The sequence below is a fragment of the Heloderma suspectum genome, chromosome 1, assembly GCF_057233095.1.
Source record: "Heloderma suspectum isolate Gila_16-S chromosome 1, 16-S_ref, whole genome shotgun sequence".
NCBI lineage: Eukaryota > Metazoa > Chordata > Lepidosauria > Squamata > Helodermatidae > Heloderma > Heloderma suspectum.
The window spans coordinates 153,228,691-153,241,387 of record NC_139458.1 but is presented as its reverse complement, the minus strand read 5'-3'; the positions used below and the strand labels follow the sequence as shown (position 1 = coordinate 153,241,387).

Below are 12,697 nucleotides of genomic sequence, written 5' to 3'. Positions count from 1 at the left end.
TCAGAGTACATAGATGTAATGTACTATTGCGGCATGCATGGTTTGCAATAGGGTTTGAAAGAGCCCTGTTTTCCCATGTATCTTGTCTACTTGAAGGATCATCTCCTCCCATATATACTTGCCTGGACCCTAAGATAGTCGTCAGAGCCCTTTTGGGGAGCCCCAGTCAAATGAAGTGAGGTAGGTAGCTACTAAGAAGAGGGCCTTTTCTGGTGTGGCACCCCAGTTGTGGAATGAGCTCCCCAGAGAGGCTCACCTGGTGCCTGCATTATGGTCTTTTCAGCACCAGGTGAATACCTTATTTTCCCAGGCATTTTAGTCTTTCAATGTCTGTTGTTGGCTATTGGGTGGTATAGAAATGTAATAAATAAATGCACTAGGGTTGTATGGATCTGCCTAGCTCAATCTTGTTGAGGTTCTCAGATTTCCATCTCAATGCTTGGGTCTGTATTGGGTTGTGAGCTTGTTTTCTTCATGGAAATTTGTGCATATTTTTGTCTGTGTTTTTCAATGGTACACATTTCTTTCCCATTTGTCAAAATGTTTGTGCACTTTAAAAAAAAATACAGATTTTTTTTCTTGCACGTTTTCCAAATGTACACATTTTAATGCATTTTTGTTGTTGACTAAATCACACTGCAAGTTCAGAAATGTGTGAATGTGTGGACAGCATTCAGTGGACCACATTCAGTTCCAGGAGGTGTGAATTTAATACATTTTCATCAAAAATGAGTTGAAATGTATTTCTTCCCCATGCTTACATGGGGCAGGAGCGCTCTTCAGGCATTCTTCCTTCCATGTTGAATGAATGTGTAACGTGAAGAGTGCTTGAGCCACAGCCCCTCCATTGTTCTGGATGCGTTGAGGGTGACAGTCTGAACAGGAGAGCCTCCTGTATCCATAGCAGTTCTCCACAGTTAAGAACCTTGGAAAATCAGGATCGTTAATTGCATGGAGAACCTTCACAGATAGAGGAGGATTTCCTGTTCAGACTGCCACCCTCCATGTGTAGAGGGTGACGGATGAGGGGGTGGGGCTGGAGTGCTCCTCTTCTCACATTCAACACTGAAAGAAGAACACCTGCAGAGTGCTATTAAGTTAGAGGAAATGGGCAGTCTCCCATATCTGTATCCACGTCACCCTCTCTGCTGATGCACGTTGATGAATTTGCTTACTGTTAATTATAGCAAAGATTTTTCAGAGCTGCAGAGTCATGGTGTAAAGATTTCTTAAGCGTGTAAAGAGTCATTACTGTAGTTTGCTGAGAAATACTAATTGCTATATTCTTCTTTTCCATAAATGCTCATGGGGGCTTACAATGTGATCATAACTGATTTATAGTGTGATTAATGCATTTAATTTATACCTCCCCTTCTGTCAAAAATGGCACTCAAGGCAGCTAACAGTATTGAAATATTCATTAGAAACAGAATATTAATTAAAACATAACATAAAAATACATTAAAAACATAAATGAAAATACAACAGGAAAAGGATGAAACAAGAAAAGAAACAACACCCAACCAGTTAAAAGCCCCTTGAGCAACAAACCAACTTGCATGCTAAAGGTCTGCCTGAGTAAAAAAGCCTTCACCTGCTGATGGAAGGACAACAAAGAGGGAGCTAACCTTGTCTATCTTGGCATGGAGTTCTGGTGTCCAGGAGTGACCACTGAGAAGGCCCTGTCTAGTACTCCTACCAAATGTGCCTCCAATGACAGTGGAACTAAGAGAAGAGCTTCCCCTGAAGATCTGTCATGAACCAGAACCTCGCCCTTGGAGGATCCTGACCTCTCAGCCTTAGAAGAAGAGGCTCCTGAGTTAACAGTTCAGGGAGATGATTCAGTTACAGAAAGGCATCATGAAGCATCATAGGATCCAGTTCTCCAAGAAGACCCCAGGGACTTGTCCCCCTGCATTCTGAGGAGGTCATATTGCCATCCTCTCACTCTTGAGGACTCTAGCGATGAAGAGTCTAGCATGTTGGCTGCTAAAACAAACTAGGAGCCTTTAAGAGACAAAGCCTCAAGTCAGTGTGGCGGTGGGATCAACCAGCATAAAGGAAGCTAAATCTCTACTTAAGGCTCAGTCTCAATCTGTTCCTTGTTGGAGGGACATACAGACAACCGTGTCTGGCTTCCAGCCGTAGCACCAATTGGAGCTCTGCAAGGTGCTTTTCTGTTCCCGTTCCCACCTCCCTGAGAAGCCTGCCTTACCTCAAACCTTGGGTAGACATCTGACCTGCAACAGAACCCTGTAACCCAAACCTCACTAGCCCCCATTGCATCAGAGGCCTAACAGAACAACTTCTTAAACCCCAGGCAGGTTCACTTTATAGTGCTCAGACATTTGATATGCAATGTTTATGATATGATAATTCTTACAACAATCTTATAAGAGAGGTCAGTCATTGTTATCCACATATTACAGATCAAGGACTGAGGCTGACAAAGGCCCAATTCAGATGTAACAGGAAACGGTTACATCTGAACTGTAGATGTAATGGGAAACAACTGTAGATGTTTCCCTTTATAAGAATATTTTGCAGTGAACCTCAACAGGGCCAGTCCACCCATGAAGCAGGGTGAGGCACCTGCATGAAGCGGCAGAGCTGGAAGAGTCGTGAATTGTGCCCCACCCCAGCCTGGAGAACTAACCGCCACTTTCAGCGGGTGCTCTAGAGAGCCCAGCTGGCTGCTTCCCAACCGTGGCATTTGCTCCAGCAAATGCCATGGAGCAGCCACTGGCCCTTTGTTGCTGTGGGGCTCTGGATCTATCGCAAGATCTTGTATGTATCCTGTGAGATCTTGGCCATGTACAGAGACCTTGTGAGAGGCCCGGAGCCACTTGCAAGATCTCCCGAGAGCTCCTGTGAGATCTCATGAGAACCCCCACACAGCAAGAAAGGTAAGGGGGATGGGCACATGAGCAGTAGTGGCAACAGCAGGAAGGGAAGCAGGGAGGGTTGCGTGGCAGCACGAGTTCTACTTTAGGCAGCAAGGAAGCTAACCCTGGGCCTGAGCTTCAGGCTCATGCATTTCTGCCTCCCCTTTTCTCCAGTTCTGCTCATAAGAAGAGGTGGTTGTATGCTTATACTTCCACTTAAAAAAAATCCCTGCAGTTTCCTGCGACATGTGAATTTTGGAAGCTGTGGTTTATTCTAACTGTTGTCTGGTCTAAGCATGAGTGGAGAAGGAGAGGAAGAGGATGAGTGCACTTTACCAGGAAGGGGATGGAAACAAGAACAGCTGAGAAGCTTGGCTTCTTCCCCTTCAACCCCAGTTACCTGTCATTTCTGTCACCTATCCCTAGCCCCCTTTGTGTGTGAATGGGCAGTATGTGCATAACAATGAGGTGAATGGTATCTGGGAATAAGATGAACGGTGTCAGTCTAGGGTAGGGTGTGTGTATATGAAGGAGAAATGGGTACACAGTAGGCATTACCAAACAGAAAAATCCATCTATAAATTGTTGTGATATCTTTTTAAATCCATAAATTTAAACATGGAGCATCTCATGCAAGCTTTGAGAAGACTTTTTTTGGTCGCCTGTTGGGTGTCCGTGACATTTGAATCAAGGACTCTGCCCCTCCTGATATAGCCATATAAAGGTTGTGTTGAATGGCAGTTCATTGAAAACACTAGGTAAGGCAAAATAGCGAAAAGTACTATTGGCATTTTGACTCAAGGAGGACCTTGAAAACCGTGTGACAGAGGCTGAGAGAGAGCCTCTTCAATTATCTGTCAGTGATGGATAAGTCTGAAATTGATCCCAAACCTGGCAACTGACTGTAAGACTCACAAATTACTGCATAAACTTGTTGTTTTAAAGCATGTAATCATGAATTAAAGCATGTAATCATATATTTCCCCCATACAAAATATTAATTTATAAGTTTTAGCTAAAGTATAACATTTGAACATCTTGATGACAGCTTGTAAACACCTTTAACCCCCAGTACCTCTTGTGTCTACTGCCGGGAGCTGCAAAAGACAGCACCAGCAGCTGGGGAGAGGAAATGCTACCCGGTGAGGGTCTCCAACATCCTGATCGTCTGTTTTATTTTAAATATATTGTAAGGTGCCTTGAGAACTTCAGTTAATAGGCAGGACATAAATATTTAAATATTCCATTGTTATGTTTGATTTTTATTATAGAGGCCTTTCACTGCCTCAAGTCACAGCAGAGTTAAGGCAGTGTTCTGACCCATTCAGGGCAGGAATCATTCATTTTTACATTTTCTTGCCTTCCTTCATTTAAATTGTTCTAACCATATGCCTTAGCTCTTCACTTAACTTGCCATTTATTTTTTATATGTTCTTGGAAGTATTTATATCAGATTTCCCCTGTAACATCATTACTCCTTTATCAAGTCCTCTTCTTCCCTGTGGTCTTATCTTTTGTATTTAAACTCTGTATATAACTATGAGGAATGTTATAGTTCCTGTTCATAGGTTCTTCAATCTATCATGCTGTTGGCATTAAATAAGCAAACATTAAGTGGGGGTGGTGGAAATAGGATCATTGTCACATTTTTAAAGTATTTCTGTAGACAGAAGGGCTTGAAACAAATATCTTTCAAGCTCAGATTCTCAGGAGCCTAACAGGACCCATTGAAAGGGTGGTGAAATAAGATTGTCAAATGTTTTATTACATAATGTAACATAAAAAGTTGACTGGGTCTGTAGGAGCCCATAACGAAGCCCACCAGTGTCAAGGTGTCTACTCTTGAAAGAACATAAAGATACCGAAACTGGGAAAAGAAAGATGGCTGCCAAAGAAATAAGTTAAATGAAGGAAGATTCATGAGGAAAATCTAGATAAGAAGTGACTTTGGGTCTGAAGGAAAAGGAGAAGGCCTGAATAGCACACTAATACAATGTAGAGAAGAAGATGTGGGGAATTGTGTCAGTGTTTGTTATATCGTTATTAGGGTCAAGGTTCATCAGGTCCTGTTTTGTCAGCAGCATTAATATTCCTCTTTAGTACCAGGGTTTCTCAGTCTTTGGCTGTTTCCCTCACAACATACCCCAGGCATGTTCAGAGGCCTAGTAAAACATAGCTTGCCCTTCCTTTCTACGTAATTGTCCCCTTGACTGTAATTAAAGTTGAATTGACTAATGGAGCAGTCACCAGCAACATGTTCCCATAATTTTCTCTGTTGTCAAGGGTTTCTATTATCACCAGACTCTCACTAGGTTACTTGTTAGGTTAGAACAACTTAAGGGCAGTGTTGCTCACACACAGCTATGGGAATACTGGTCCTGACATGAACCTAAGTGTGTCGAAAATAGATTTTTTTTTTCCTACAGAAGTCCTCTCATTTTCATTGGTGCTGTTCCCAGAGAGACTAAAGTATTTACCTTCTGAGTTCTATTGATTGCTAAAAGTAACAAAAAACAATTTTGTTCTTGTTTCATTTTGTCCTGTCAAGTGTTGTCAAGTTAAAATGGGATAGTAATGGAGAGTGCAGCTGCCGGGTGTTTCTGAAATGGGAAGAGAAGCCATCTCACGTCTGGAGGTTGTTAGTGTGGGTTTTGTTTTTCCTTTTAGCTTGTCAAAAATTGATCTGAGGTTAGAAAATATCACAGCTTGCTAGCAACAGAGATGGCTGTGTGAAAAGCCTAGCATTTTATCTTCTTTCTGCTTTAGAATGTGTGTGTGTGTGTGAGAGAGAGAGAGAGGGAGAGAGGAGAGGAGAGGAGAGGAGAGGAGAGGAGAGGAGAATGAGGTGAAGTGGAGCATTTGGTTTCCTCAGTGTGGCATGAGATGGCTTTTGTCTTGCTTAAATTTAGGGGGATTTTATTTCCAGGATAAAGTCATTGTCTCACTGGACCTTCTCCCTGCAAAATGTCTCTTTCATAAGATATTTTTGAAAAAATGAGTGCTATGGTTTCTGCTAATCTGCAAACATTTTTTCAGGTGAGAGGGGCTTGTTAGGATCAAGCTGCAGTGTATTTTCCCTAGATGTCTCCAACTTTCACTGAACTAGAGACTAAGTGTCTGGGATAAACCAATGCAAGGTAGCAGCAATCTGTTCAAAAAGATATGGATAGAGGCTGTACAGCAGTTCTTTAGAAAAGAAAGAACTGCAGTTGGGTTTTGGGCTCTGCTGATTTGGGAATTGGTGTACAACTTGTTCTGGATGGAATTGCACTCTCCATGGAGGATGAGGTATGTAGTTGGAGGTGCTGTTAGATCTAGAGTTTTGTGGTCAGAAGTGCCTTTTACCAGCTTTAGCTGGTTTGCCAGATGTCACCTGTCCTAGAAAAAATGGACCTGGCCTTTGTAATTTATGTCCTAGTCACATTCTGACTAGATTACTGCAATGTTCTCTTCATAGCGTTGTCTTAGAAGATGCTTTGGAAACTGTAATTAGTCCAAACTACAGCTGCCAGAGTTTCAACTGGGGCCTGATGGTTGGGCCATATAACTTTGATCTTGTATCACTTTAATTATTTAACAGTTTTCACGCTCGTTTCAAAGTGCTGGTGTTAACCTTTAAAGCCTTTAGCAGCCTAGCACCAGGATACCTCAAGAATTGCTTTCTCCCTTACAAATCTCCTCATGTCCTAAGACTGGAAGCCCTACTCTGTATCCTTTATATATGTTGGCCTTCTTTGCAGTACTCTACCCTTTACAAGGAAAATATATATAAAAAGGAAATCAGAGCATCAAGGGGAAGCTCAGTGGTTAGAGTTTTGTGTTGGGTGGGTCAGCAAGATATGGGTTCAAATCCCTGTTTAGCCATGAACTTCATTGGGTAACTTTGGGTCTATTGCTTTTTTTCTCAACCTAACCTACCTCATGGGATTTTTTTTGAGGATGAAATGGGGTGACTGCTTTATATATCATACTGAGCTTCTTGAAAAAAGGAAGGGATATACTTTAATAAGTAAATTGTTATGGGCATAATTAAAATGGAAAAAGTACCTCTGTAAATTAGGGTGAGAAGAAGGGTACTAAGAAAGATGAATGCCTACGGAATGCTGCAGGCTGTGATGCTATGGACACTATGAGTAGAGCATAGTAACAGACCTCCCAAAGTGCAATGAGAGATAGGGTGATTATGTGTAATGGTATGTGTAATGGTCTGGGCCACAAAGTGAGTTTTTCGTGCTTCTCCATATCATGTTTTATCCACTTTTAAACATCTGCATTGGATAATGTGTCTGTTTGTTTTTTACTTGAAATGGTTCAAATTGCTTGAGAGGGCTGGTAAACCAATTGCCCACATATAACTGGCCTGAACTAGGTCTCAACCACAACAGCTTTGGTCATAATGTGAGACAAAACGGAACTGGAAGGATATAGTTGTTTAAGGGCTGAAGTAGATTTGATGGAGGAGAGGAGCTGTGATCAGGATCTCATGGATTTTTAAGTGAAAGTTAATACCAGCTATGGGGGCTGGGGATCAGGTTGGGACTCCGCACCAGGGAGAGGGAGATTTAACAACTATCCCATTTAACAACTAACAACTATCCTATTTAACAACTATTTCCTGATTAAAATCATTCAACCCACTTCAAGTTGTTATTTGCCTTGTGGAGGACACAGAGAAGTATCAAGTGGGTACCTATGTATGCTTTCCATTCAAGACAAATAGCAACTTGGTCACTTTTAGTCAGGGAAATAGTGCAGGGGAAAAGGGTTAAATTTCCCTCTTCCAGCCCCAGTATCATGATCTGCTTCATGACCAACCGCCCACCCACTTCCTACAGCTCCTGTACATTTTAAAAACAAACAAATGTGGGATCACGGGTCTTCCATATCTCAGGATGTTCACTGTAGGAAATCCAGCCCTTTTTGGGCTCACTGGACTTCTGCAGCATGCCCGACTTAGCTTGCTTTTGTGAGCCAAGCTTTTGTGAGCCAAGCTCAGTTTCCCCGAGTTCTGGGATTTTTAATGCATTTTTTGGTCTCGGCCGCAGTTTACGCAAATAGAGATTCGCGCAAATTCCAGCTGCAAATTGTGCAAATTTGCATAATTTACATAAATTTCAGCTGTAAATTGTGGAAATTTGCACACTGTGCAAATTATGGCTGTAATTTGCACAAAATATGCAAATCTGTGCTATTTACAGCTGAAATTTACACCAATTTTTTTACATTAAAAAATTTACAGACATTTCGCCAGCTGGCCCAACTCGTTGATACTGTGTGATATGTGCAACTTGAAATTTCAGAACATTCTCCATTCCTGAGATTTTCTCAAACAGGAAATCCTTTGGAAAAGTGCTTGTCCTTAAGAGTTGGGTAAGGCAGAATTATAAAGTGGTGTTGCATTTATATCAAAATCAAAACAAAATGTTTTTCCTGTGTTCATATGTGTTGCCTTTGCCCCTAGAAGGTTGATCTCTTTATTGATTGCCTTCCCTTTGTATTTGGCAAAGAGTAATGCAAACTGCAAGAGATTCTGCCACAGTGTCGTGCTGCAAATTGGCCAGCATAGCTCACTTTTAGAAGTTCCCCTGTTCATCCAAATGAGAGTTGGCCAAAAGCAACAGTGCATGGTATTGTTATATGACTTGTCTGTTTTGGTTCCCTAGGCAACAGAATGGGGCTCAGATGAAGACACCAGGAGATCCTGTCAGAGTAAAGGAAAAACTGAGGTATCTTTCCCACCTACCTCTCCCTAGATACAAAGAACCCATAGTTAAAATTACTGATTTCATACCACTTGGAAATAGTCACAACAAAACATCTGACAGCTGATGTTTGAAATGATGCTGCCATAACAAATGACCTGGTTTGCATGAGAATGAAAGACAGCTCACTTTTGAAAGAGGTACAATTTCTTACAAATCAAACGCTAAATGGTGTCAGATTAGGAGCAGTGTTCTACCACAGAATACATGGTGCTGAAGACAGATTTTCTTTAGTGTTCAGCAGCAGTGTTTAGCAGCAAGTACAGTTGGTGTATCTCTTGACTGGGCTACAATGGAGGTACACCACCCATTACCACTACCCTAGTTTCAAACATGGGTGCTATGTGCCTTTCCAGAGAAGATGGTTGGGATTAATGAAGCGATTCTTTATTTGTATGTGTTCAGTCTGTCTTCCCAGCAGTCCTTCCCATTATTTTCAGAATCAGCCAGACTGGCCTCTCTTGGAAGCTTCCTTATCTGTTTCCTGGTGATCCTTTCAGTGAGTCATTTGAGACTGCAAATGGATCACAAAGGGGCCATGTTATTATCCCAGGTCCCAACATGCCACCACCTCTCTCAAGCATCCTACAAGAATCCTTACAGACGAAGGCTACTCTCTCTCCCCACCCCTCTAGTTGAGCTTGGTGTTGTACCAAAAACCCTGTTGGATATATCTGAGAGAGGTTAATCTCCCCCTTCATGCAACCATGTTTCTGTGGTGTTAGCCAGGTCAGCATGCTTTTCCATAATTAGTTTAGAAATGAAACATTCTTTCCAGTTAGCTGACCTGGCATTCATCAGCAGCATTGTCAGGATAGATGGGGCTCCAGGCACTCCCCCTCCCCAAGTTACTAAAGCTGGAGGGGCACAAGAAGGGGAAACCATCCATGTACATCTCAGTTGCCTTCCACTCAACTGCTGTCATTGCCTCCTACCACCATAACACCTTCTGCCTCACGCTGTATTTATAATGGCCCCACACTCCTCATGTCCCAACCACAAAACAGGCCTCTATCAGTCTCAATACTACAAACTATATCCCAAACCCACAAACCCAGATCATATCAATTGAGGGAACACCCAACACTACTGCCCCAAACCTCTATCTCCTTGACATAAAGGAGATAGAGTAGGTTCTATCTCTCCATCCTATTCCAAGGCTATCTGCAAGGTAGCAGGAAGCCAACCTCCCTGCCCCTCCCCATCTCCTGCTCCCATCAATGGCTGGCGATATCAAGCTGGAAGGGGTGTGTGTTCCCCTCACTCTCATACTCCCCCAAAGTGACTACTCTATGGCTGCTAATAATCTTCATTTAGTGGGCCTGGATGATGCTTGACCCTCACCAGTGCCTTATACTAGGCTCCTTTGATCAGATTCCTCAGTGTCAGGGATAAATCTGAGCATGAGGAGATGTCTAGCAGCTCAGATTCAGAATGGGAACAGCCAGAACAGGGGGAGGCTCCCTCTCTAGTGAGCTCAGATATGGCAAGGCCTTCTACCTAAGACCTGAATGCCCCCCCCCTTCCTCCTCCATTTGAACCCAGGTTTCAGAGGAGGAGGAGAGTGAGGGGCATGACTTGAGGGATGCTAGGGTCCACTGCAGAGCGAAGCGGGAAAAGTTGGAGGTGGAGCTCAGATGCTCCACCAGATTGGCTATGTGTGAAAGCCCACGTAGGAGGGAGCCACCATAAGGGAGGGGCATCCCTCTGAAGGTAGTCTGGCCGAGAAGTTCTTGTTCAGGCTGCTGGCACTTCTCTAACTTCCACTTCTCTATTGATATTTGTAAATGTGCAGATTAGCTGTTTTCATTGTAGTCATAGAGTTTCCTAGAAGTTGCATTTCTAAGGAACCTGGTTGTTAACTAATAAGGTAGTGCACCTGAAGCCTTGTGTCCTGGAGTGTGTTGATTGCGAAGGGGGAGGACGAAGGATCGTGACAGCTTGCCAGCAGTCCAACTCTCTCTTTTCCCACCTTTCCTTTCCTTCCAATCCCTGTTTCACCGGTCGGTTCCTCTGAGAGCCCTCTCCAAAACCATCGTGGAACAGGCTGTAGCCACCTTGACGCGAGAGAACCAGGCTCTTCGCGATCAGTTGAATCAACTGATGGGGGCTGTTCCCACATTACAAGCAGATGCTCAACCCACTCAGCCCCTGATTCCTCCATGTCTGAAATGCCCGGTTGGACTGCCGGAGAGGTTTGCTGGAGACAAGGAACTGTTTCCAACTTTCTGGGCCCAATCAGAACTATATATGAGCCTACGGCCAGAAGGTTTCCAGGCAGACCAGATGCGTGTGGGATGTCAGGAGTGTTTCTGAGTGCAGGGAGTGGGATTTTAGTTCAGATTCTGAAGAAGAACCTCCAGACATGGGGGAGGTATTTTCCCAGGCTAGTCCAGACATGGATAGGCAGGCTCCTCAGGTTTCAAAGGTCCAGCTGGAGGAGGAGGGTCCCTCTTCACACACACACACCCCATAAGAGATAGCGAACAGGGAGAGGCGGGGTTTGGGGAGTCTGAATTAATAGATTCCAGATGCAGATGCAGAGCAAAGAGGGAGAAGGCCAGGGTGGAACTTAGACGGTCTACCCGATTGGCTTTGTGTGAACAGCTGCGCCTAGATACCTCACAAGAGAGTCAGAGATCTCCCCCCACTCCTTAAGTTAGGCTAGTGAGACCGCCTTCTTTTCAAATGGCGGGCAACTTTCTTAGCTACCTTTTGAACCCGCCAAAGGCATTTCCTTGTAGGCTGAGAGTCACTGAGAATTTTCATCTGTATGACCCTCTGAAGTAATGGATTAAAAGCTGCAGACTGAAGCCTCTTGTCTGTGTTTGATTCAGCATTTGAAGTTCAGTGGGGGCAAAAGGAATCCTGACATGGGATTTATAATTAACTTGCTTTCAGGAGTGGTGGCGAAATGGGCCTCAGCACTTCTCCTTGCAAATGACCTCTTGTTGGCGAACTACCAGGGATTCATTGATGCGATGGCAGGTTTTTTTGGCAACCCCCTTCATGCGGAGATGGCTATCCTGGAAATCCTCACCTCAAGCAAGGAAAAGACTGTATCAGGTTATACAATGAGTTTTTGCTTGTTGATGCAGGATTTACAGTGGAACGATGCAGCTCTTGTGGCCCAATTTTTGGAAGGCTTGAACAATGAGATCTTGGATGAATTAGCCTTGGTCCTATGCCCACTGACATTGGCTGAGCTCATCCAATCGTGCCTGCAGATTGACAGTTGGCTGGAGGGGGGCTGACAAGTGGAGACAAGCTCTGCCAGCCAGGACAAACCTCCTCCCATCCCCCTGAGACTGCTTCCCCTTCCCCAAAGCAGCTCTGCTGCAGGAGCAGAGGACACCCCAATGCAAGTGGGAGCAACCCACTCCGGGCTGTCTCCAGCAGAGCGGGAAGAGCAGCGTGCTGAAGGTCTGCGTTTCAGATATGGGAAGAAAGAACACATTGCCAGGGCCTGCCGATCCCAAACAAAGGCCCCAGTTCCCTCACCACCTCTTGGCCCCAAGCCTGACTAGACCAACCCCCAAGTCTGATGGGAGTTTTCAGCGAGGAAGTAACACCTGCCACCGGGGTAAGGCTTGCACACACCTCTCCTCGGTCCCATCTGTTACTTCCTGTGCACCTCCAATATTCCCGGTGGGTGGGTCGGGGGGACTTGTCATGGCCTTTGCAGATTCTGGGGCTACTACCAGTTTATGGATGAAGAGTTTGCTCAACAACGTAACATCTCTGCTCTGCTCCTGCCCACCCTGTTGAAGGTGGAGACCATTGATGGGCATCCTCTCTTGTCTGGAACAGTCACTCAGATTACAACTCTAGTCACCTTACGTTCCCAGGGACACGTAGAACAAATCCAGTTTCATCTAGCCAAGGTTCCCCAGTACCCAATTGTTCTAGACATATCGTGGCTGTCAAAGCACAATCCTCAGATCTAGTGGAAGCTTCATCAAGTGCAGTTTACATCCCCTTACTGTCAACAACATTGCTTCCCAGGAGCTGGAGCTGCGACGACTCAAGTGTTAACCACTTCATCTCCCT

The 12,697-nt window shown here is 44.2% G+C and overlaps 1 protein-coding gene across 2 annotated transcripts in view; it reads left to right on the top strand.

The window, feature by feature from the left end:
• The window catches only part of SEMA5B (semaphorin 5B), a 511,039-nt gene that overhangs the window by 362,138 nt on the left and 136,204 nt on the right, over positions 1-12,697 (top strand). For both annotated transcript variants that reach the window (XM_084807291.1, XM_084807299.1), the window contains one exon: positions 8,549-8,611. In XM_084807291.1, coding sequence (XP_084663417.1) covers positions 8,549-8,611 — 63 coding nt within the window. The remainder of the gene's footprint in view (positions 1-8,548; positions 8,612-12,697) is intronic.